The sequence below is a fragment of the Ctenocephalides felis genome, unplaced genomic scaffold, assembly GCF_003426905.1.
Source record: "Ctenocephalides felis isolate EL2017-DRISC unplaced genomic scaffold, ASM342690v1 CF-g0.4_SCAFFOLD_01170, whole genome shotgun sequence".
NCBI classification, from domain to species: Eukaryota; Metazoa; Arthropoda; class Insecta; order Siphonaptera; family Pulicidae; genus Ctenocephalides; species Ctenocephalides felis.
The window spans coordinates 17,194,218-17,220,428 of record NW_020537324.1 but is presented as its reverse complement, the minus strand read 5'-3'; the positions used below and the strand labels follow the sequence as shown (position 1 = coordinate 17,220,428).

At 30.3% G+C, this 26,211-nt stretch overlaps 6 protein-coding genes across 9 annotated transcripts; 2 read left to right on the top strand and 4 right to left on the bottom strand.

Moving 5' to 3' along the window:
* Positions 1 to 19: 19 nt before the first annotated feature.
* LOC113365738 (proton-coupled folate transporter-like) lies at positions 20 to 3,709 on the bottom strand. Of its 2 annotated transcripts, none has more exons than XM_026607272.1 (9): positions 3,309 to 3,709; positions 1,634 to 1,894; positions 1,399 to 1,573; positions 1,152 to 1,338; positions 883 to 1,088; positions 639 to 811; positions 465 to 554; positions 247 to 397; positions 20 to 154 (listed from the first exon to the last, which is right to left on the bottom strand). In XM_026607272.1, the coding sequence occupies exons 1-9, from the start codon at positions 3,433 to 3,435 to the stop codon at positions 79 to 81; spliced, it is 1,446 nt and encodes a 481-aa protein (XP_026463057.1). In that variant the 5' UTR covers positions 3,436 to 3,709; the 3' UTR covers positions 20 to 78. The 2 variants fall into 2 exon arrangements, 1 of the variants encoding a protein (XP_026463057.1); XR_003366236.1 differs by having other exon boundaries at positions 132 to 154; positions 247 to 404; positions 471 to 554.
* Positions 2,434 to 2,936, bottom strand: LOC113365742 (dolichyl-diphosphooligosaccharide--protein glycosyltransferase subunit DAD1). The gene is made up of 2 exons (XM_026607277.1): positions 2,653 to 2,936; positions 2,434 to 2,584 (listed from the first exon to the last, which is right to left on the bottom strand). The coding sequence occupies exons 1-2, from the start codon at positions 2,858 to 2,860 to the stop codon at positions 2,454 to 2,456; spliced, it is 339 nt and encodes a 112-aa protein (XP_026463062.1). The 5' UTR covers positions 2,861 to 2,936; the 3' UTR covers positions 2,434 to 2,453.
* Positions 2,975 to 7,472, top strand: LOC113365737 (serine/threonine-protein kinase TBK1). 2 transcript variants are annotated; one of them, XM_026607271.1, is made up of 10 exons: positions 2,975 to 3,033; positions 4,174 to 4,368; positions 4,655 to 4,847; positions 4,962 to 5,219; positions 5,439 to 5,628; positions 5,709 to 5,862; positions 5,929 to 6,563; positions 6,653 to 6,830; positions 6,894 to 7,130; positions 7,212 to 7,472. In XM_026607271.1, exons 2-10 carry the CDS (start codon positions 4,189 to 4,191, stop codon positions 7,437 to 7,439), a joined length of 2,253 nt encoding a protein of 750 aa, XP_026463056.1. In that variant the 5' UTR covers positions 2,975 to 3,033; positions 4,174 to 4,188; the 3' UTR covers positions 7,440 to 7,472. The 2 variants fall into 2 exon arrangements, with proteins under 2 accessions (XP_026463056.1, XP_026463055.1); XM_026607270.1 differs by lacking the exon at positions 2,975 to 3,033 and having other exon boundaries at positions 4,115 to 4,368.
* A 36-nt stretch (positions 7,473 to 7,508) lies between these two features.
* LOC113365740 (probable tRNA N6-adenosine threonylcarbamoyltransferase) lies at positions 7,509 to 9,442 on the bottom strand. Its single transcript, XM_026607273.1, has 4 exons — positions 9,216 to 9,442; positions 8,317 to 8,796; positions 8,047 to 8,231; positions 7,509 to 7,784 (listed from the first exon to the last, which is right to left on the bottom strand). The coding sequence occupies exons 1-4, from the start codon at positions 9,328 to 9,330 to the stop codon at positions 7,542 to 7,544; spliced, it is 1,023 nt and encodes a 340-aa protein (XP_026463058.1). The 5' UTR covers positions 9,331 to 9,442; the 3' UTR covers positions 7,509 to 7,541.
* LOC113365741 lies at positions 9,410 to 11,161 on the top strand. 2 transcript variants are annotated; one of them, XM_026607274.1, is made up of 4 exons: positions 9,410 to 9,708; positions 10,002 to 10,163; positions 10,240 to 10,490; positions 11,037 to 11,161. In XM_026607274.1, exons 1-3 carry the CDS (start codon positions 9,535 to 9,537, stop codon positions 10,480 to 10,482), a joined length of 579 nt encoding a protein of 192 aa, XP_026463059.1. In that variant the 5' UTR covers positions 9,410 to 9,534; the 3' UTR covers positions 10,483 to 10,490; positions 11,037 to 11,161. The 2 variants fall into 2 exon arrangements, with proteins under 2 accessions (XP_026463059.1, XP_026463060.1); XM_026607275.1 differs by having other exon boundaries at positions 11,040 to 11,160.
* A 1,269-nt stretch (positions 11,162 to 12,430) lies between these two features.
* LOC113366924 lies at positions 12,431 to 16,510 on the bottom strand. The gene is made up of 5 exons (XM_026608567.1): positions 16,124 to 16,510; positions 14,696 to 16,048; positions 13,649 to 14,407; positions 13,100 to 13,392; positions 12,431 to 13,031 (listed from the first exon to the last, which is right to left on the bottom strand). The coding sequence occupies exons 1-5, from the start codon at positions 16,508 to 16,510 to the stop codon at positions 12,431 to 12,433; spliced, it is 3,393 nt and encodes a 1,130-aa protein (XP_026464352.1).
* Between the last annotated feature and the right edge of the window lie 9,701 nt (positions 16,511 to 26,211).

Below are 26,211 nucleotides of genomic sequence, written 5' to 3'. Positions count from 1 at the left end.
TGCAAATGATAACAAATGCTGTTAGATAGCATTCTGGATAAGAATAAATTTATCTATATTACATTAATGGTTTAAATGTCATGTTTGTTCATGGTAAGAATTTGTGTTCAGTTGCTCATATGATCTCTTAATTTTGATCAAATATTGCACAATCCTAGAAATTAAATTAACAGTTATAAGATTATTAATAAAGTTAATATATATATATATATATATATATATATATATATATATAAATGTACTTACAATAACAGTATAATATTTAACATATATACTGATGCAGTGAGTACATTATAGGCACCAGGAAATTGTTTAAATGTATTTGTATATAAAGTTGTATACACTGGAGAAGCAGCAAGAGGTGTTACTGATTCTATAGAAGTAGCAAGTGAAAAAAACTTTACCTAAATGAAACAATTATAAACAGCAATATAAAATCAAAATATAAATAATAGTTGATTGCGTTTTACCAATATCAGATGCTGGCACTATTTTAGATAAAAATGTTCGAACCATGGGTCCAAAGCAACCTCTTAACATAGACAGTGCAGCACCTATATATAAATATTAAAAATTCTATTAATTAAGACACAAGATAATACGATTCAATATCGATTCTTATTATAAATTAAGATTACCCAAGTACATGTGCCATCCTTGATAAGCTACAGCTTTTATCACTGCTTCCGATACAGATGATATTTGAGAAAGTATTGATAATAGTAAATCTCCACAGCCCAAAACTTTACTCAAAATATATATACCTAAACACGTTCCTATAATAGATAGTATAATACTGGCACTATTGTATCTAGAACATAATAACCAACTTAATGAATCATATATTTTTATGTTAAACTACTTCAAAGTATTAATAAAAACCTGGTAAAATCTGTAATAGTCCAGTGAAGCTTTTCACGCACAAACATATAATTAACAGTTGCATTTCCTTCCAAAACTAATATAGAAAAGCCTAATGTTATCATTAGAATCCATATAATAGCTCTGTCCCAATAGAGGCGTGATTTACAGCAAACATTAATCATATCAGAAGCTAATGAGAAATCGAATAATCCCCGAATGCGAGACTGAATATTTGAAAATTATGATTAAACCTGCTAATAACATATATAAATGTAAATCATACTAACTTTCGTTAAACTAGGGTCTATAATCACAGTTTCTTGCACTAATGCACAACAATAAAACAATCCTATTAGAACACTCATAGCAGCAATTGTAAATACTATCACAGATCCAAATGAATTATAAATTAATGGAGCAGATAATGAACCTATTAGCAAACCTACAAATATTGCACCTTCTAGAATTCCCATTCTAAAATAAAAGAAAATTGATTACCTCCAGAATGTCAATCTAAATTTCATCAACTATTACCTTATTCCACGACTTTCTTTTTCAATCGAATCAGTTAAATAGCAAAATGACCCTGTAATAAGACTGCATTGCCCACCTGAAAGGGCTACAGGAATGCTGGGTAAAACATACCACCAAGGACTTATATTTGTAAGAGAAGCTAGCGTTGCAGTTATCACATACATGAGCATATACCCTTTAATATTTTTTATATAATATAAGTTTGTTAAAATATACTTATAAAATGTACAATTACCTAAGAAGGGAAAAACTATCAATGGCTTCCTGCCATAAATATCAGACCATGGTCCTAATATTAGGCTCATTAGTGCAGGGACACAAGCATCTATTAAGCTTCGAGCCATTATAATTTTTGCAGATATTGGTTGAATTAATGCTTCCAAATCATTTGTCGAACTTTTATTATTTGGATGCAGTAAAGGAATGCATTCAGTTTCATTTATGCCTAATGAAACTGTGCAAGTTCGGTAGAAAATTTCATTTGCTAGCACTTCACCTAGATTAGCATTTTTAAGAAAAGATCTGCTTATAATAAAATAATTCAATTAACAAAAGTTTGCAAACGCACAGATATAAAATGCATTTAAATGTACCCTTTGTTATGTTTAACACTTTTTGAAATTGTTAAAACAAGATAACAACAAACAATATACTAATTAAAGTTCAGACAAAAATCTATATGATTTGTGTTCTTGCTTTTCTGTCTTTCCTTCAGATATGAGCGCATATCTATTATATAAATCTTCAAGAGACTTATATAAAAAAAGAGCAGAAATAAGATCAAAAAGACATTTGATTAATTATGAATATGGAATCATATTATACACCACAGAAACAAACATCACATTATGACTTTTGTATTCCAATAGTAACTCAACCAGTAACTTGCAACTTACTATTTAGTAATGTGTAACTTACTAATTAGTACTAAATATAATTTTGAAAAACAGAATATTAACAGTATAATGAATAAAAACTGCACAAGTAAAACACTTTGACATTTTTCATTTTTTATTAAAGGTTTTAAAAATAATTTGAAGAAGTACAATCATACTTCACCCAATAAAATTAACTACGACTATATGCAAAACAATATGCGCAAATATGAAATCTGCAAACCCACGTTCTGGGCTTATTCCACTGAATTGCGATTTATTTTGAGGATTTACTTGAAGACGCAGGCAGACTAAAAAAGATATTTCGGTTGAGAATAAAAATTGTAAGTGACAATTGATTTGAATTTTCTGAACTTACCGCCTAGTACAAAACAACTAACTGTTGATATGAAACCACTTAAAAATGAGTTAAAAGGAAAGGTTCCAACAAGACAACAGTACACAAACTGCACTATACCGGTTAGAAGTACATAGAGTAAATATGAGTCGATAATTTTAAGTTTCGTGGGTGTAGTGTTCATGTAGCCATCGTAAAATTTGGCGATTACAGATGATAAATTAGTCATTTTGAATAATTGCACTAATATTATAGCTATATGTTATCAATATTTGACAATGATTTTACAGACGTGTACACGACTTTTCTGTGATGTTTATCTCTTATTGGGATAGACAGAAGTGTTACCAGAGTGGACAATACCATAATCATAAAAAATGTTTTTAAAATATGTACATAAATGTAAGTATTTATTTTTTATGATTATTTGAAGAACAATACATACTAAAATAATATAATTATATATAAGATGTAATACAAAATAATCAAAACATGATGAACAGTATTAAATGAATTTTTAAATTTCAAATTAATATAAGAAAATGAAGTTTTATCAATCTCTCAAAGTTTTTTATATCGAATTAACTAAAACTATATGGTAAAACATTCAGAATATTTAAATCTGTAAAATTTATTTTCTTTGTATATTAGTATTGAGTATTACGTCGTAATCTTACCTGTCAAACTGACAGTAAAAAACAAAAATAGCATAGGTGGTTCTAACGTGAGTCCTGGCCCGCATTTGTTGCGTTTGATTTCTGCTGTGTTAATTTCATCCGGAGAATTAATTGCGGATTCCGACATTATTGCATATTTTAACTTCAATATATAACGGCTTCTAAATTAACACTATATGTCATTAATTAGGTTATCAAAATTGCATTTGTTTGCTTATCTTGACCTGCAACATTCGATAATAGCCAATACAAGTGTTAGTGTAGTGATTGTTGCAAATCATCGTCATCATCGGAAATTGTCATTATTTGTCACTTTAAATAACAATAGAGAAAGATGATTCATAATTGGTATTTGTCACAACTAGATGTGATTAGTAACAGCTGTTGACTATAAGCTTTTACCTTTCATGTGGGGTCCCGGGGGTGAACCACCGGCATTAGTAAAAAACTTAAAGAAGAGCAAAGAAGAGCTTGATTAGATAATAGTTATTTGCTTCCTTGTTCCCCTTCACTTAATAAAAATATATCTGTTTTCATTTGTAAATTGATTGAATTATATTGAATTCTTTAAATATATCATCCGAATATTTTATAAATGAGGATTTACACAATCGCTCATTATTCGGGTTTGTTATTCTAGGATTTCGGTATTTCATGGTGGATTTAAATTTTGGCATTTAAAAATGGCGCGCTTTCTGGTGTTGCCGCTGTCGAATCATGACAACTTCACACCAAACCAGCAACAAAATCGCCAACCTTAACATAACAACACTAACGTCAAACTACTTGTCATGCGTAGTTAATCATAGAAAGTTGATAAATATTTTTATTACATGATATGTTTTATCTACGACGGTTTTTTCAGTGAATTATATACAAAATGTCGTTTTTACGAGGTTCTACAAATTATGTTTGGTGTACAACAAGTGTATTAGGTAAAGGTGCTACCGGTGCTGTTTTCCAAGGTGTTAACAAAAACAATGGGGAAGTCGTTGCAGTGAAAACATTCAATCAGTTGAGTCACATGAGACCTCAAGATGTTCAAATGCGTGAATTCGAGGTAATTTAAAGATATATAAATATATAATATTATTACTTTTATTTATAATGGTACTATACTAAATTAAGTATCAATTACAATATGTTTGTTTACATTACTACTATTTATCTGGAAATAGCTCCTTGAATCTGCATTTATATCTTTTCGTGATAACAATTGTCTAAGATTGATCTCGTTTTCGTAAAAAATATCTGAAAAGCTTTTTAAATTTTGCAGGTATTACTACTTTTTCATCTAATTGCATATATTCCTAGTTTAATTTACTAACAGAATAATTTTGTTATAGGTACTTAAAAAAGTTAAACATGAAAATATTGTGAAACTTCTTGCAATTGAAGAAGAACAAGAAGGTCGAGGTAAAGTTATTGTAATGGAGTTATGTACTGGGGGCAGTCTGTTTAACATTCTTGATGATCCAGAAAATACTTATGGTTTGCAAGAAAATGAATTTCTCCTTGTTGTTGAACACTTGAGTGCTGGTATGTATATAAATAATTATAGTAGAAATTGCTTTATATTGATGTCAATTTCAATATGTTTCGATAATTTCAATTATTGGATGTGAATGTAACCTATTCTGTCTATATTTTTAGGTATGAAGCACTTACGAGACAACAATCTTGTACATAGAGATTTAAAACCTGGTAATATTATGAAATTTATTGCTGAAGATGGAAGAACCATATATAAGTTGACAGACTTTGGTGCTGCTAGAGAGTTACATGAAGACCAACAGTTTATGTCTTTATATGGTACCGAAGAATATCTCCACCCAGATATGTATGAAAGAGCTGTTTTACGAAAACCTGTTGGAAAAACTTTTGGGGCTACAGTTGATTTATGGTCAATAGGTGAGATTATTTATCATTTCTAAATAAATCATTATTGCTAGTGTAGTAAAATAATGAAAATATTCTATTAATATTTTATTGGATCTTTTTCATGCATATTTAGTTTTAATAAATTTTATTTATTAAATCAATTATAAATTTTAAATTTAAATCATAAAAAAGAATACATCAATGCCCTATATAATTGAAACATAATTATTTTTTTATTGATTTGTAAAGGAGTAACCCTATATCATGTGGCTACTGGCAACCTACCATTTCGTCCATATGGTGGTCGCAAAAATAAAGAAACAATGCATTTTATCACTACGGAGAAGGCTTCTGGAGTCATCAGTGGAACTCAAACTTCAGATAATGGTCCTATTGATTGGGGCCGAGAACTACCAGTACATTGTGAATTATCTGATGGGTATGTAATCATAATTTTATAAGAGATATGTATATCAATATATCAATAATAACTAGTAAAGTATGAAACAATATTATTAGGTTGAAAAAAATTGTTACGCCTTTATTAGCTGGATTGCTTGAAGTAGATACCAACAGAATCTGGAGTTTTGAAAAGTTTTTCAATGAAGTAACATTATTTTTAGCTAGAAAAATAGTACATATATTTTATGTGAATAAAGCAAAGAGTTTAAGGGTATGTGGTAACAAAATATAAACTTTAATAATATGTTATAATATTAATTAATTAGTTTGTTTTTAGGTGTACATGCATTTAGAAGATACCTTAAGTGATTTGCAATATCACATTCAAGAGCAAACTGGCATGGTACCTGCCAGTCAATTACTTTTATTTGGAAATAAACCATTGTCTGCAATTTTAGAAGATAGTACACCTGGTAGAGGATATCCAGAAACAACATCATTGAAACCTATTATGCTATTTTCTCGTGATAACAACAATGTTTTACTCTCACCTTACCTGGAAATTCCAAAGTTTCCTGTTTTTCCAAATTTAGTTTCTGTTGAGAATGATGCAACAATGTCTAAAGCAGCATGTAGTGTAGGTCATGTATATAAACGGCGAATTGAAAATCTGACATTATCCAACCACCTTATGAATATTTGTGTGACAAATTTCACTGAGTTAGTTGAAGAGCAACTAATTAAGTTACATTGCACTTGTGAAAATTTGTTGGATTACACGAACTCTGTGGAAAATAATGCAGAAACATATACTAAAAGTTCTAAATTTGTGAAAGATATACTTAAATATTTAAATGCTAACACAGTCAAAGATGTCACAGATCTCAAAGTGCCTTCTGATGAATTACGTAAAAATTTAATGCCAGCTGTACAACAATTGCACCATCGATATGTTGTTGAACATACATTAAGGTATTAAAAAAGAGTATTGATTTTTTAATGATTTAAATGTTAAATTCAATATTGATAAAACCTTATTAATTATTGTATTGATATTATAGCTGTGAATGGAAAAGTGCTACTCGTTCTATTAACTCTCCAAAAGAATCAAGAGCTGATCATAAGGCAAAACTTTTAATTGAAAGACTTCGTGAATCTTGGAATCATTTATTGCGAGACAGAGCTACTAGAACACTTACATATAATGACGAGCAATTTCATGTTCTTGAAAGAATTAAAGTAAATACATTGTTGATTATATTTTAAAATAGTAATTCTTATTAATTGCATTAAATTTTTTAGGTAATGGAAACAGGTCGAAGGATAAAAAATTTACTGGACAATGATATCTTGCCTGCTGTTAACCAAACAACTGAATGTTTAGCAGATTGGTATAAAATGGCTCATACTGTGTTTTTACAAACTAGAATTTTAGAAAAAGACATTGCTGAATATGAGCAGCATTTGACAAAGTTTACATCAAAGTTAAACTTAGAGAGTAGTAATTTGGACAATCATATGCAGCATACACTTAAGAAGGTAAAATTGTTTTGTGTTCTGTAGATTTTCAAAAATAATTCCCGATAATTAAGTTACTATGAAAAATGTTTAAATTTTTAGCTAAAGAATATTATTGAAAAGTCAAAATCTCCTGACAAAATAGTGAAGACACCACTTACTTCAAACGTGGAAATTCAAAAAAATTTGAAAACATTAATGACAATTAAAAGTGAAATATCATCTAGTTTGAATGATAACTGGGAAATCATGAAAGAATTAATGCATTTAGTAAACGAGGTTAATAAGCCTGAAAACTGTGATATAAATGAAATACTAGATAACCATTAAGTTTTATAAATTATTTTATATATTATAAGTACTAAGCATTTTATTTTTATAATACAAAAATAGCTATTAAATATCAAATTAAAATTACAATAAGAATAGTGATCAATCATCACGCCAAGTAACTTCAACCTCATCTGTTCGAAATCTTTGGGTGCATGTAGATTCTATCCAAGGCATTCTTATGCCACTACGGAACATTTCTGAACCAGCATGAGCAATCATAACACCATTATCAATGCAAAATCTTTCATCAGTAGCAAACAACTTTGAACCTCTTTCCTTACACATTTCATTCATCATCTCTTGAAGTCTTTCATTACATCCAACACCTCCAACTATTAGAACCTGTTAAGATAATTAAAATTAAGTAAAGAAATCATAATAAAAAAATAATTGTAATATAAATGAAATATTAGATAGCCATTATGTTTCATAAATTAGCTTAAATGTTATAAGGACTAAGCTTTTTATTTTTATAATACCAAAATAGCTATTAAGTATTGTATTAAAATTACAGGAATGTTAATGATCAATCATAATCATTAATATTCTTCATGACGAATTCAGTTCATCAGATCATGAACTTCATGATATTAAATGTTATTACCTCATTGGAACCACAATGAGCCATTGCTCGTTCTGTAGTTTCAACAAGCATTGCAAAAATTGTTTCTTGAAGTGAAAAACATAAATCTTCTTTTGTCCATGCATTATCATTACTTGTTTCTTTTAATAAATGATGGCTTTGTTCCTCAATATAAGAAAGAATGCCCGAAAAACTAACATCCATGCCTGAAATATAAGTAATAAGATTCTGTATATTATATGGATATATATTATATTAAATTTTAAATTTGAAATTAATGAATGCAATCACCTTTGACCACATATGGCAATGGTAATAATTTCTTTCCCTTCTTGGCCAATTGTTCTATATTATATCCAGGGCTTGGGTCATTAGATAATTTTAATACTCGAGCAAACCTATCAAGACAATTACCAACAGCTATATCAATTGTTTCACCAAATATCCTGTACCGCTTTGAGGAATATGCAATAACCTGCGTATTACCTCCACTAACATAAAGAACAGTTGGGTTTTTTGCACTTGTTATCAATCTTCCCATTTCTATGTGTCCTATGCAATGATTAACACCCAAAATTGGCTTGTTCCAAATTTGAGCAAGTGTTCTAGCAACTATTGCAACAGACACTAAGGGTGGGGCCATTCCTGGACCTTTTGTGTAGCAAATGACATCAATTTCATGTGGTTTAATTGCGGCTTTGAGCAAAGATTCTTGTATTAAACTGATTATGTTGGCTCTATGGTGTTGGGCTGTTTCCCTTGGTAAAAAGCCTAAAATATATAACAATTGGAATTGGATTCTTCTTTATAATATACAGAAAATGATGTTATGTTTCATTAAATTATCAGTATATAGTATATAATGAAATAAAGGGATGAATAATTTGTATGAAAATAGAAATATATATTTTGATATTATGGAAAATTTATGTATGCTATGATAAATTCAATATCAGTTTTGGTTTCATATAGCAATTCTGTACGACAAGAATCGTGATTAAGGGTGTATTTAAAATGTAAAGTGTAATACTTTTATACCGGACAATACTCATGTATAAAAGAGTATTTAAAATATTAATCGTAACAAGATATCAATTACTGCTATCAATAATTATACAAAAAGTGTTATTAATCAAGTCAAATATTTGTGAACAATAGTTGTCCTGTTGCTAAAATGGGCTTGAGAGTACCTTCTCCTGGTGGTGTAATATAAGTACGTCTGCAATTTGATAGCACAATTCCATCTTTGATAATTCCAATGCCTAATTTATTAGCGCTTCCTTCTAAACCTATTGCTACAACCATTGCTACAAAAATTACTATGAAATGTAAATTTGTATAAAACAGAATCTATAACCTAAATGTTAGTTCTTAAAGAATAACCTAACCTAAAAATGTGACAGTTCTATGAAAAGAAATCAGTTGTGGTTATATGCTCGGAGAGAAGCACATGAGACTTATTGTATAATTAAAATATATTAATTGTTATCAATTAATTGAAAGGTGAATATGTCTGTAAAACTAATTGGTAGAACTACAAATTTTGAAGGAAAGACATTATGGGAGATATTAGGAAATTTGAAAAATTTTGGTGTAGGTAGAGTTGTCATTCGCAGTGGACATCAACGTTATCCAGAAAAATGTTTTTATAGGATAATGAAAGTACAAGCTGCATCGAATGAGGTAATAATTAAACTAGTATAAATCCGCAATTTTTATTTTTGAAGAAATATTTCAGAATCTATTTTGAAAAAAAGTCTCAATTACTTATCAGTATTTGTATTATTTTCTTGAATTTTATTGTATTTTTAATTAACAATAAGTATTTGAATTTTGTCTATTCAATCATAAGTTTTAAGCATAGTTCAAAGTTATTTATTGATTGTATTAAATCTTTCAATTTTACTTTTACTTAATTATTGTCTTATCAATTAACTTTTAATTTTGTGACTAAAATAATTTTCTACTTCTACTAGGATCCTCGAAAGGTTAAAGCTACAGTTGAAAAAGTATTTCGTGGCAAAAAATATCAAGAACTTGTTGAAATATATAGTACTTCCTACAAAGCAGATTATAAATTGATTCCAAAATCTGAAGAGGAAGAATTTTGTAAAATTGATAAAGTAGCAGAAGAAAAGGTTAAATTTTATATTATATGAAGATTATAAAATATTTTTCCACATGAATGAATGTTAAAGTTAGCATTATTTTTAGATACTGCCGCGTTTCATTGAGTGCCCTCCATTGCTGCGAGAATTTATTTTGCGAGAGAAGTTAGAGAAAGGTGAAAAACCTGAAGAACCGATGTTGCCTGTTAAAATATTATCAAGTCCATGTAAATTGGCACGTATTGCAAAAGAAAATGAACAACCAAATATCAAATTAACAATGGGCTTAGGAACGCCAGTGAGTCCAAGTTTATATGAAAATATTAAAGTTGATTCAAAAAGACTTTAATTATCAAGGTAATGAACTTATATATTTTACAATTTAGCCACAAGTAGTGATATTTGATAGAATATCTTCATCAACATTTTCTGTTATGTTATCGGTGTTTTCAGTTTGTTCTGATGGTTTCTTAGATTCTATAACAATCCGATTTGCCCGTCTTTGTCTTCTTTCTGCTAAAGCTAACCTCATTTCAATTATTCTTCTAGATTTAAATTCATCTTCTGCTAACTGTTGAAGTTTTCTGGCTTCTTTTCTTGCTTGTCTAGCTAATTCTATTGAGTGGGCTAGTTCATCACGAGCTAGCTCTCTTGCCTTTTTTTCAGCTAATAAAATCATTTTAAGTTCATTTTCTCTTTCAATTCTAGTTTCTTCATCTCTTTTATTATCCTCAGCAAGTGCCTGAAAATTAAGTTTGATATGAAAACTATTTGTGAAACAGAATGAATTGATTTTAGATATAAATTCACATTTTCTTTAAAAATAATTTTTGAAAATTTTAAAAACAATCTTTCAAAACCAATTTAAAAAACTTTTGAGACTTAGAAAAACCTACCTTCCAGAAGTTCCGTAATTCAAGAATGTCATCCCTGCCCTTGAGATCTTTATATGCACGATAACATTTTTGAATCACTAGGACTGCATAGTCTTCAGACCACAGCCATGATAAAGGAAATATGGGTCGGGGTCTATGAATCAATATAAATATAAATGATGTATAAAATAGTTAAATTACTGATATTGATTAAAGTAAATTGTATAGTGTATTAAAAATATAGTTTTCCTAATTCATTATACTGTTTGATATATTGTTGCTTACCGTTCTTTCAAAAGATCAATTACCCAAGGCATTTCAAACTTTCTTTTCCAATCTTCTATTCTTTCAGGATGTTTTTTATTACTATTCCATAGAAACTCTGAAATATTATCTATTCCATTGAAGTAACATTTCTGCCATTGCAAGCAATTCCATTGAATGGCTTTTATAAGAGTATCTTCCAGAGCTGGATATAGTTCTGGTAGAACATGATTTCTTAAATATTCCACATCTATATAAAATATGAATACTTTTTTGAATATAATTCATAATAGAAACTTTGTTTATTTTTTATGATATTCTTACCTTCATTTACAACAAGAATAGGCAATTCTATTAACTTTTTTTGTTTAAAGTATTCAGCACGGTTGTCTTCATATTCATTAATGATTTGATTCCAAATTGTATCTTGCGTAGAGGTTGGTGTGGATGGTAATTGAGCTCTAAATGCTGATATTGATGATAGCTTTCTAAATGTACTTAATGATATATTGTCATCCTCCATTTGAAATACTGTTTGCAATAAAAACAATACCAAATTTGCTTTATCAGAACTTTATCAAAACTATGATATTGATTTCCTTAGATTGACATCTTTCATTTGTTTATTTTAATAAAAACTTCAATGGCTTTTAAATTAAGCTGCCTGTATCAAATTCAATTATTAAAATTCATTTTTGAGTTTGAGTAAAAGGAGTTTTTTTATTGGACATTTAGAAATTTTGCATCTTAAATTAATAATATTGTTTTTATTTATATCATATTTTTAAATGAATAATACTATTTTTCATATTATTATTTTATTAATAAAAATATTCACAGTTAATTATTATAAATACATGTATCATATAATGGTTTGCTTGTAGCATTACTTTTTTATTCCAGATTTGGAAGACAGACCATTCTAAGTGAATATTATCTTTAACAAATACATACATACATACAAGGTTTCAAAGTGTATAGAATAGTGTGGCTTCCAAATCCAAAAGATTATAGAAAACTTTCGTAACGCGATTCTTACAAATATCATTGCACGCGTACATTTTTATTCAATATTAAATTAAAATAAATATGACTTACTTATATTGGTGTAAACCGACATTACAAAAATTAAATTAACTTCAAGATTAGAAATTCAGTTTAATATCGTCCTACAATCTGGTTTATCCAGTCAATGTAGTGTGACACTTTGACGTAAACACCAGGAACATTAGGTTGGCCACATCCAATACCCCAGGATACAACACCTGCTACGTGCCAGACTCCATTGCGTTCACAAACCAAAGGTCCACCACCATCGCCTTTGCAGGCGTCTTTTCCTTCTTCTCCTCCTGCGCAGAGGAAACCTGGATTCAATCTATAACTATATCCCAATCTCGTCTGTCGTAGTTGTGCTTGACATTGTGCATCGCCAATTACAGGTACGTCGACTTCCTTAAGAATGTTTTGGTATTTTCCGTAATCTCCGAAAGCATCTTTTCCCCATCCGGTAGTCCAACAGCGGGCTCCTGTAAAGTCACTGTGTCTGTCGGGTAAACATGCAGGACTGATGTGAGGTGTTCGCGTCCAATCAACAGGTTGGTTTAATTTTAAAACAGCTAAATCGTTGTCCAGGGTTCCGGCGTAGTATTCTGGATGCACGTGAACTGATATGACATCACGTTCTATGTATGGATAAAACTCTACATCATGATTCACGTCCCATTCTCCCAGACGTACGCGCAGATCGAAGCCGGTGTAACTGCGATACAAAAGATAAATTAAATGAAAGTTTATAGATTCTAATACTTCCAACGTGATCAAACTTACGTTTTTATACAATGAGCTGCAGTGATAATGTGCTGATGATCAATCAGAGTACCTCCGCACACGTACACGGATTCTTTTGGATCCTTCTTCAAAATAGCTGCTTGCCAAGGATACTCGCCAAATTCACTATCTCCATCAACATAAACTGGATTCTTAATACGGCCATTAATACCTTGTGAGTTTCGGACTCCACATTGTGCTCTTCCTTGTTGGAACTGCTGCTGTCTGGGTCGCCTACAGCATACTTGTTGCGGTCCGCATTGCTGCAAGCCATTGAAATAGCCAGCTTGTCGCTGAAATAGAAATGTTTATTTTAGTAAATCGATTCATTTTAAAACACGAATATTAAACTAATTTGTTGGAAAGTAGTTAGATTAGGCTAAGAAAAACAATTCACAATTTCCGAACGGTTTTAGATGCGTATCGTTATTATTTTGTTAAATACATCACTTTTAGTTAGGAAGAGGCGTCCTACGTACCATGTGTTAACCATGTTCAGACAAGTGAGAGAAGGTTAGTCAGTTGCAGATTCGTCAGGTCCTTTCTTACCTTAGTGCGTGTCGTGTCAGTCTTCACAGTTGTTGTGTCACGCTTGCGTCGTGAGTTTGGAAAGGTGACAGTACCAGCGCCGGGCTCAGTACCCGGAGCTTGTTTAGGAAGGGAAATCCTTTGATCCTGGTATTGGGACAGAGCAGAGGTCGCATTTCGGGCGTTATGCTGCCGCGAACGGCGTTCTCCGTATGAATTAAAATCCACATCGTCATCTCCATAGTCGTAGTAATCATTAGGCGGAGGATGAGAAAGTTCATGGTCGTCATGGAAATTATGGTGGGGTGGCGGCGGGCGTGAATAATAATGCGGGACATGGTGAGGAGCATATTGATGGTGAGGAGGGCCATGGAAATGGGGTGGAGGATGATGGTAAATTGGAGGCGGCGGAGGGATACCATGGTGATTATGGTGTACATGATGCGTGTGATGCAGAAGATGTAACTGTTGCTTTATGCCATGCAGTTTACCTACGAGTCTTTCATTTGGTGTTATATGAAAGTTAACGATAGGTTTTATCACTTTTTCGCCGTATTCATTTTTTGTTAATTGAATTGCTAAGAATGGATTAACGTAACCTAAGCCAAGGTCAAAGCCGCCTGCTCTTATTGGTCCGCCATTACCGTAAGGGTCATGAATTGATGGGCCAAAATGATTCAAAGGACCACTTCCAGAAGGAAGCCCAAAGGAAACGCCCACCGTAGGAATGATATTTTTATTTTTGAGACCATTACTTACTCCGTCGTATGAAAATCCGCGCTAAAAGATATTAAAGAGCTTTCCGTAGTAATGTGTAAAATGTGAATCTTATTATAATATTTCATTCTAAATAAGATAAAATAATTTGTTTAGTCGGATTGAATGTTAGGCGGTGGTTTGTCTGAATGTTTATGGTTGTATTGTTTACGTACCATAGATAAGTTTGTTATTTGTTAAACAAGGAATAAACTGGACAATAAATATAAGTCTTTTTTGTGACGTAAAGTTTACCCATAATACCTTTATTGAAGCAAAATTATTTGGAGTAATATTATGAAAGTAACTCACCGCTTCTACCTTTTTATCTCCTGACGAAGAATCCTGTTTATCTTGCGCAGCTGACCTTTTAGAGATTTTTTTAGTATTTTCATCGGCTTCAGCACTTGTTGAATTATCTGCTTCTTTAGTGACACGTATTATAGACATAGTACCATTTCCGTCTGTGACGACCAAGTCATCAGCGAGTGCTTCAATGTTAGATCCAAGATTTCTGGGATCAATTGGTAATAAAAGATCATCCTTTCTACCAAGTACATCAGGAGCTGGGCATTGGTTGAATGGTACACATACGCAATCCAAACCATTTCCTTGGTAATTATTTTGATATCCTCCTTGGTATGAAGCTCCACCATTCAATTGCGACGCATAGGCAGGTCCCCTGACGTCTAGTTCCTTTTTATAAAAGGTGCTAGAAGCTCCTTGTCCGCCATATGTGCTTGAACTAAACCCATTAGAAGAAAATGAGTTTGACCCAACGTTGAAAGCATTTCCAGAATCATAAGTTGGTAAACCACCTGCTCCCCCTACACCACCATAACCAGACAATCCGGAGGATTCAAATGATTGCTTAATTCCAGTTCCATATAATCCATTGGAGCCAGCTGCTGATCCCAATCCTGCATTTACGCCTTTGTAACCATTTAGACTGTTAACTCCAGCAAAATCTTTTATATCTTTATATTGCTTAATACTGCCATAGCCGGATGTCAACTGATTGAAGCCGCTATTGCTTGATAATGAGTTCAAACTATTACTTGATCCTAAGAAATTAGAAGGAAGTCCAGGATTATTGACGATTACTGTCGGAATTTTTTGATCGGCTGCATCTGCATTATGATGGAAATGATGATGAACATGCTTCTGTACTCCTCCATCTGCGTTAGCACTACCAGAATTTAAACCTGCATTTGGTGCGAATGAAGGCTTTTTCAAATCGCTCGAGAAGGGAGCTTGAAATTCATAAGGCGAGGTATCGACTTCAGCAATTTCATATTTATTTCCAATTTGTGGTCTGTTAAAACTAGACGATTGTGAAAATTGCGACGATTGGAATGATGATCCACTGTAAGACGGGGGTGGTGTTGCGGAGTATATAGGACCAGGTGGGAACTCTTTTGGAGGTCCAAATGGTCTGTAAGGACCCTGCTTTGGTGGACCATAACCTTGGCGATTTGATGAATATGATGGTCCGCTAATATGAGGAGGGAATGGCATTGTTTTTGGAGGTCCATATGCACGTGGTGGTCCTCTTAGTGGTACAGAAGCAATTGGTCGACCGTATGGCTTCAAAGCGACAGGTTGGGCGTAAATTAAATTTTCAGGTGATATGTATGGGCGTTTTGGATCTATAGCTTCATCGCACTGAAAAAAATTAAATAAAATTAATAAATGGAAAATAAAAAGTAAAAAATTTAAGGTTAAAAAAAGAAAACAAACCTGCATCAGTCCTAAGTAGCAGAGTTTATCTCTGATAATATTTCTTGCCTCGCCATCATCACCGTTTTGAAGTGCCTGTTGAACACTTGGATCGCTATATACTTCATCGTAACCGTCTAAATTTCTTCCTTGTCTCGTTGATGCAAGAATATCTTCTATAATTTGTTCTGAATCTGCTTCGATATTTGATTTCGATCTAGGTTGAATCACTTCATCAGAACTTTTTTCGGCTGTGCCGCTATCACTTTGAGGTACAGTAGTTGACGTTTCACTCGTTTCTGCAACTTGGTCCTTTTTTTCTCCTCCCCAAGACCATCCTGAATTTTCTTCTGCTTTCGCTATCGCAAGAAGTAGGGCTAGTCCGCCCAAAAATACAATTATCCGCATGGTAAACTGAAAAATAACAAAATAACTGAATTTTAGAGTAAATTGAAATTAATATAATAAGAGTTTTACTGAAAATGAAAATGTTATCAAGATTTGTTCGAAGAAATTTCATTGCATGCATCGGCGCCTTGTCTCGATTGCACTTTCTCTCAGTTCTCAGTATAAAGAAACATATTCGCATACTCGCAAATTTACTTGTACATACGAGTATATTGAAAGTGAAAATAATTTTAACACGTTTGTGAAAAGAATACTGTAGATGCAAAAACAATATTTAAATAAATAATTTGCTGGGTAAATACTAACTCGTGTGCCACTTTGCACTATCAACTTAATTAGTCTAATATGAAATGATACATTGAGTTGTAAAAACTATAAGTTGTTTTTAACTTATATAATTCATTGGCTTTTTATTATTAATATTACTTCTAAAGCAAAATATACAAAAGTGTTGCAATATTTTTAATGAGATAAATTATTTTTAATATAAGTATTTCATATTAATATGGAGTAAATCAAGCTCTATGCTATTTAATGATATTCAATATACAATAAAGAATAAAAATAAATAAATTAAACTTTAATGTTAACTTTTGCTACAAACTTTTTGTTTTTCTAAGGATTATAAAATAATAATAATAATAATGAAATAATAAAAAATAAAAGCAAATTAATTAAGCTTGTAGAACATAAAAAAGTACTTAAAACTCATCCAATTGTTTAAATACGACACTTGGAGTGAAAGTGAAAGTGAATCAACGTGTGACGATATATTATTCAGACGTAAACTAAACAATGGAATATAATTTACATAAGATTCGTACAAAATTTATCTTGCGTGTAATAGTCGATTTTCAAAAAAGGAAATGACGCGAAAGTGGTCTTTCCAAAATCGAACAACCGATTATGGACATTTGAAAAACATATAAAGGAAAGTAATCTAATCACAATCTAAATTACTTTTTTTTCATAATAATTTATAATTATTCGGAATTATATCGTTTATAATTTTTCTCACAATTGCATCATTTTGTTTATAATATTTTTACCATAATTTTTACTTTCTTATGATGTGGTTGTAATATAATATATTAAAAAAAAATTACATATAAAGCAATAATTGAAGATTTAAATGCGTGACAATCTAGTCATTTATTTTAAACTTTTTTTTATATTACATAAACTTATTAATTCAATATTAAAAAATGGTACTTTTCAATATCCATCTTTGTCTACTATAATTACATTAATTAATGATTTACATAAGATTTGCACATGATCTAATAATAAGTCTCATGTAATATTCGATGTTTAAAAAAGGACATAAAAACGAAAGTAGTCTTGCCAAAATCGAGCTAACGATGGACATTTGTAAAAATATAAAGGAAAGTAATCTAATCAGATTCTGAATTACCTTTTCTTTTTAAATATGATTCACAATAAATTATAACTATTCAGCGTTATATCGATTATAATATGTACATGTTTTTTTCGTATGATCTGATATTAACCTTTTCCACTCGGATGCCGGCAAAATCCATATAAATCTTGCAATTCACGAGTGGAAAGGGTTAATTCAATAATTCGGACAATGTTCAAAATAAAAATAACGAAAGATTTGTAGAGCATGATATTATAAAATCATTTTTTTTATTTATTCTAAAATTCTATTAAATAAACGTAATTTAGAATAAAAAATACGATTTTTTTCAATATATTTTCACAAATAAATACGATTTTTATTAAAGACGTTACCAATTATGTAAAACACCAAAATAGCATTTTCAAAAGAATTTAAAATTTAAAATTTAATTTAATTTTGCAGATGGCATGGTTATTACAATTGCAAGTTTTATTTTAATAATTATTTGGCCTAATTGATAAATTTTGAATTTTATAAATAAAAAAAGTTGTATGTAAGATGTATGTACGAACTTCTGATTGAATACGCATATTTTTTATTTTATTGAATTATTTTATAATTAATTATTTATTGGATATCCTTAGAAAAACAAAAAGTTTGTGGCAAAAGTTAACATTAAAGCTTAATTTATTTATTTTCATTCTTTATTGTATATTGAATACGATTAAAATATTAAATATTGTTATAGTTCGAATATGCTTATTTAATTTTTTGGAACTAAATGCTTTATTTTTTTTTCGAAAAATCAATTTTTTATTTATAAATATTTTATACGTTTAGTTTTATACGTTACACACAAATAGTGCAAATTTATTATAATTTTTAATGGACGTATAATTTAATGAGTGTTTATTTAAAAAATTGATTCAACAATTGAATCAATTGAATTGGGATACACACAAATAGTGCAAATTTATTATAATTTTTAATGGACGTATAATTTAATGGGTGTTTATTTAAAAAATTGATTCAATAATTCAAAAATAAAAAGTAAATTTCTTTAATTTTCAAATAATTAAAAAATGTTATTAATTAAAAATTAATTTTTTTTTGTTTCTAATAGTTCCTGAAGAAGAGGACAATCCTATATCACCGAATAGATAATATTATACTAGTAGAAAATAATAGAAAATAGAAGGAAAGTAATCGTAGAAAGTAGAAGTAATAGTTGAAAATAATTATATGTTAGAAATTTAATAATTTTTTGGGAAAAGGGAAGGCTTTTAGTCTAAAAAAATAAAATTTTGAATAATAATAAAAGTATTAAATATATATATATATATATATATATATATATAATTTGGAAATATGAACAAACAACACTCTTTTTTGCACTAATTTATTAAATAATAATTTTCACAAACGTTTCGAGACTAGGTTTGTCTCATCATCAGTGTGTTATAATTTAAAATTTAAAATATAGAAATCTAAATTAGCATTTTGTGTTATCCATGCTTATTTAGATTTGCATATTTTAAATTTTAAATTATAACACACTGATGATGAGACAAACCTAGTCTCGAATCGTTTGTGAAAATTATTATTTAATAAATTAGTGCAAAACAGAGTGTTGTTTGTTCAAATTATCCACTCGGAATACATTTGTTATATATATATATATATATATATATATATAAGCAATCAATTATAAATTCAATACAATATAATATTGTATAAATTCCTTAATTGCAGTCACTAAAAAAACTAACACTAAAGCTAACCTTTATTTTCTACAGCTCGGTTTCAAGTTCGATGGAAATCACCAACTAATAAAAAATGAAAACTCTCTGTTTGATGTTAGGTCAAAGACTAAAACAATATTTTTAAAGTCCACTTGGTTATATATCTGTTTTGATCCCACTCCACTGCACTGTTAACTTTCTCCTATTCTTGGAGGAGATGAAGACGTTTTGTTACGTCTTCTGTAGAAAGATATTCCACAACGGTTGTTCTTACGATACTGTCATGTTTTCGCCAAGGTACTGTTCGTTTATATATTAAGTAGAATTACTTCGAATGCATCAATGATAAGATCCAAGTAGGGGGTGATAAGAGGTTTTACCAAACCGTTACCATCATCAAGATTGAAGGTCTCCGAGTACCATGACTTTTATGATTCATGGAAACGGGATCTTAAATCAGTTGACGGTTCTGACTTGTTTTAATTTTTTTCATGAATGAGTCAAATTATGCAATGATAGTAGACACGCATGATGTTAGTTTCGTAAGATCAATTTGTATTCTATATTTTGAATGCGGATCTAAATTTCTTAGGAAATGGTAGTGGTAATGGTTATTGAACATATACTGCCCATTCATGTAATGATGTTAAATCTCTGTACAGCATGGAATCAACTGAGAAGATCATTTTGCCTTATTTAAAAAGTTAATGTAAACTATTTAATAAATAGTTAGTTAAATAGAGCTATTGTTCATTTAAGCAATTTTTAACTTCCCATAGGGCAAGTTATAGTAATCGCAAAAAAATCGAAAATGAAAATTTTTATATATCTTTACGTTTCAAAACCTTCTGAACATTTTGGCATACCTTAGAAAAAATGGATGTATGTGTGTGTGTATGTGCGTGTATGAGTGGTGTGTGCGGATACAAATTTTCGTCGACGATTTCGAGAACACCGATCAACCGATTTGAATAATTCAAAAAATATTCGATTCGTATTGATAAGGAGACGTGCTGATTAGTTTTTGGCGAGGGCAGGTCTAGCCGTTCCGAAGATACGGGGCAAAAAGTGCCAAAAATGGTATCTCAGTTTTTAAGAGAACGGAGCGTCCGATTTTAATAATTCAAAAAACATTTTACTTGTATTGACAAGATGAAGAATTGATCAAATTATCATGCAGGGAGGTCTAGCGGTTTCGGAGATCTAATGAAAAAAGTAAAAAACAATATCATTTGGCGGTCAAAAATTATCATTAACATATGCACATCAAATTATCAGATATTTTATAGAGATTTTAACAATAAGTATAAATTTTGTTTACATTCCTATGGGTTCCGTACCAATGTTTAACCGTTAGACGGCGACACGGCGCTTACGCGCTTTGACATTTCGTCTCTATGCAGTTAAAGCAGTACGATTGCTTTAAAAAAAAGTTCAGAATTTTCAAAATATTTCAAAGTAAAGAAAATATAATATTTTTTTTTCAAAAAAAAGTAATTTTGTAATAGTTTCTCAAAAGTCTGATTTTTTTTAAGTAAAACTTTTTCAAAAATGTTAATCGTTTTTAAAAAAATAATAATTTTTGGTACAGGAACTACTAGTTCATAATTAATTTGAATAATCAAATTTAATATCCAATAATACGTCAACAATTTTCATATTTGGCGTTTCAATTCATAAATACTTAGACAGCATCGGGACTCGATCCCAAGACCTGGAAGCTAACACTGAGCTAGGCTGTTGTACGTAACCAATATGCAATACTTAGTTGTTTCTGCCGTTGAAAAAGAAATTACGATTTTAGAAAATGAAAGTGTTATAATATCAATACAAATATTTCAATGCTTAGTTAAAACTTTAAAATTGCGCAATAATAATGACGCGTGAGATAAAAATAGAATAAGTAAATAAATCCATATAGCATGTAAAAATATATTATAAGCTTTGACATAGTTATGTTTATATAAACATATTTCAATTATGTAATCTTTATTGTTAATTCATTAAAAATCTTCGACCTTTAGAGCCGCGTAACATATTCGCGAGAATTTTCTCGGAATCGCGCGCGATTCTCTGAATGATTTCGATTGATGTCTCGTTGAAAATGTAACTGACCTCGTCCCATATATCCTACCAGAAAGTAAACCCTCTTACCAGATGGAAAAACCACCCATTATTTTATACATGAAATAATTATGCAGAACAATTTGCATTCAATGACTGAATCAAACAATAACTTTATGAGTATACCAGAAAATTTCAGGGTTTAGTAATTATTATAATATATATATATATATATATATATGTATGTATATATACATATTACTGCATTAAAAGTCTCGTTTAAATTTTTTTTGTTGTTTTCAAGCATTTCTTGGTTTCGGGTATATACAATGTCTCCTCTTCAGGAACTGTTAAAAACAAGCAAATTTTTATGTACATATACACTGTTTTTATCTTTAATTGATTAAAATTTACACACTAAAAATTGTTATATACGTTCACTAAAAATTATAATTCATAATATTCTGAGCAATAGGCTATAATAGAATGTTTATGTTAATTTTACATATCTTAATTTGAAATTTAATGCTTCAAAGCTAAAGAGTGAATTCTTTGAATTTTTAATAAATTAATGAAGTGTATAAATGTAGAAAAAAATATTAGATAATAGTTCCCGAAGAAGTGGACTTACATTCTTGAAAAGTCGAACCAATTATAAAAGAAAAATTAAATAGTTTAAAAAAATATCAGGTTTTTAGTTAAAAGAGATTATAATATTTTACTTTTAATATTAATTTATCAACTTTTTGTAATTAATATAGGACCCCCGGGGGTTAGTAGCTAGAACTACGGACTTTCAATCTGGAGGTCGAGATTTGATACCAGTCGGACAGCCTGATATCAAACAGCAGTGATATCGGCTTTTACTTGAAAATATTGTTAACAATTTTTTATAGTTAAACATAGCCTTTAATGGCATTGCTGAAATATCTCAAATAGAAAGGCGTCTAGGGGATCTAATATAAACAATATTTAAAATAAACTACTTCTCTGATAATAAGTATAATCAATGTATTTCCTATTAATAACGTCGTTCATAGTAATAGGCAGTGCTCAATACAGCTTTTGGATCTGATAGCCGTATTTTTCATATTCTTAAAAAGCTTGATTATTAGAAGAGCTCTACAATTTTTGAACGAGCAATTTGTTTTTTATTCATTTATTATTTCAACAGCAATCAGAACTACTTAACCTTAAGGTTATAGAATTACATGTCTTATAAGCTGTTTGTTGAATACATATCGATTGTTAAGGTTAAATCTTAACTTAATGTTTCATGAGAGGCAACCCGTTGGTTTACACATTTTCCTATGGGCGGTGTTTTTATATTAGCTCTCATGTCTAATAGTCATCATATGATTGAATGTTCCAGCTATGCCCACGAAAGGCGAATTTTACTTGAAATTATATTAAGTTCTATAAACTCAAGTGGAAATTTGACATCAAAGCTGTCTCATGTTGAGCTGCCCTGGTCATGCTTATTTTCTCATTTTTTGTCGGAAAATCTTTGATGCTCATATTTATAAGGTAGGTTCCTCATGACCTTAGAAAAATGCATTAAATTATTTCGATTGCAGTTTCGAGATAAACGCATTTGAAATATGCAAAATGTAGCAAATGGTTTTTAGCGAAAATCTCGCGAATGGTTAGAGCTATTACAAAAATTTTCCATGAGCTGATAGATATTTTAAATACGCATTTTTTATTCATAGACATCATAGCCCTATCTTGAAAAGTTTCCGAGTTATAGGCGTTTAACCGACTGAAACCTAAAAAATTGAAACAGTTTCTGGCTAATATCTCGCGAATGGCGAGAGGTATCATAAAAATTCTTGTACTGGGTTGAATATCTTTTGATATAGAATATTTCGCCCGAGGTCCTGCGATGAATCCCTCAAGTGTTATAAGTTGGTGTTTAAAGCAAGTAAATGATTTTTTATATCAGTAAATATTTTGTTTTGTTTTAATTTACTAAAACAGTCAATGAATCGATGACTCATGATCGCCGTAAACTTGTGTATTCCCAAGAATCGATTGCACAAGGCGGTCTGCACGCACAGCACCATCGCCATCGCGCTTCATTAAATAATTGTTATTCTACTCGGCGGCGCGGTACAACATTACGTGTTACATAATATAACAATTCTTTATTCTGTTCGGGATTCCCGAATCGCGCAACTCGGCCCAGTAGAAACCAGGATCTAAGCTTTCCTAACACCAGGAAAATTGATTGAGAATAATTTTCAAAGTGAACGCCAGTCGGTTAAGGCGTATCTGAATCATTTATACAACTTTCGAAATGCGAATGAGAATGTGAAAATGACAAAAATATGGAATTATGGTCAATTTATTAGAAACTAGATTTGGACAAAACAACATAGAAAATGATAATTTTTAGATGGCGAATGTTTAGTCACCGAAGGCGACTGTTTTCAACAGAAGATCCGATTTGCTTATTTTATGTTTTCTCAACGTTCCAAGTCATTTTGAATTATTTGATACCAAAATTGCGTATGTGAGTGAAAATTTTGTCATTGTTTTTCAATGTCCTTATAATGGTGGGTGTAGCGGATCTAACAGCATCCTGTAAAACAGTATTTTGGCTGCTTCAACTTGAGTTTAAGATTTTTGTTTTCGATGTGGTTTCAATATTGACACCAATTTTTCTTGCAATCCAGCAATTATGGGTAAATGATTTTTAGGAAAGGTCATAGTTTCTCAAAAAAGCTGCGCTGGTTTCAAAATTTTAAAAGCTTTTTGATGGAACTCGATAAGGACTTGCCGTTTCTTTATATTTACCAGACAAGGGCAAAATACTTCATCTACGATTTTACCATAAATCCTGATCTGATTTTGAAAATTTAGTAACTTGACGAAAGATATCAGTTTTTCAGCATCGTTTCTACGGCATACGAGTCGAAAGGGTTGCATATCATAAGAATCTTAAATACAATTCTCTTTTACCTAGCTTGTTTTATGCAAAGATTTAATCATTTTTGTTCGATTATTTTAACTATTTTTTAAATAACATTTAATTCATTAATCCGTATTAACTACTACAAGCAAATACTCGTATAAATGTTTTTTTGAGCAAAACATCGAGAAACAGAAAAATTCAAAAAAGAAAAATTGTAACGCATTTTCTAACTTCATCTCTTTGGCTGCTTGTATATCTATATAAAATATTACTACTACTTATATTAAAAGAAAGCGCTGCATAGACTAGAACATTTTCCATTATTTAAAGATAAATAACAATACACTCTAATGAATTAACTGTGGCTTAACTGAATATATGTTCGTTGCATTGCATAATCTTTGTTTATATGTTCAATTTCATCTCGAACATGAATCATCATGTACCGTTCGACGAGACGCCAGATATTGCATCTTGCCTCTGAGGCAAAATCTTATTTAATTCTCACGTCCGGGTTATTAACCATTTGATTTCAAAAGTACGAGAAGAAAAGTAAAAGCATTAGTAGGTGCTCAAATGTTAGTTGTTGCTCACTATGACGCGGTTGCCTTAATAATGTATTAAGAATAAAATTAAACGGATTTTTTGAATTAGTGATTTTTACACCTGTTCTGTAGGAAAAAATTGCTTATTTTTTTATATATAAAAATGAATCGCAAAATGTGTTGGTAAGAGCATAACTCAACAACGCCTGGACCAATTTGGCCAATTCTTTTTTTAAAATGTTCGTTGAAGTCCAAGAATGGTTCTTGCGGCGAGAAAAAATCGAATAATTGCCGGGAAAACCCTAAAAACAGCCCTTTTCTTTTTCACATACAAACGTTTTCTAACTAAAACGTAGAATCAAATTGAGCTTTATTGCTATTATATAAAGTTCATATGAAATTACAAGCACTCACTTTTATCTAAGGCAGGTCTAGCCGTTTCGAAGATACAGAGCAAAAAGTGCCAAAAATGGTAATTCAGTTTTTAAAGTAACGGCTCAAATTGAATGATTTAATTTGAATTGACGAAATGAAAAATTGATTAAATTTTTAGAAAGGCTGGTCTAGCGGTTTGGGAGACACAAAAAAATGTGAAGAAAATGATATTTAACAGTCTAAAATGATCATTAGACATATGCACATTAAATTATCAGATATTTTATAGAGATTTTAAACATGTGTACTAATTCTCTTACAATTTTTTTGGGTTTCGTATCAAGATTTTTAGTTTCTAAAGTTCACTTATACGGTTCAAACAAATTTCAAAATTTCCAGAATTTTTTTTTTCGAAATTTTCAAAAATGTACAAAATTTAATACACCTAAGTCTGTTTTTATACGGTAGATTGGTTCCAGAAGAAGCCGTGTAGAAAATCGTGTAAAAAAGGACATTGATCTTATACAAAAATGGGTGATTTGTTCCTAATCTCTAAAACCTATTAAAATTAGTGAAAAACACGAATTTTTAAGAACAAGAATTTATGTTTATTTTAGTTAGTGCTATTCACATTTGCTTTGACCAGTAAAAATTGTTTGTACGCGCTAAAGGGGAATTCACTTAAATCTTTAAGC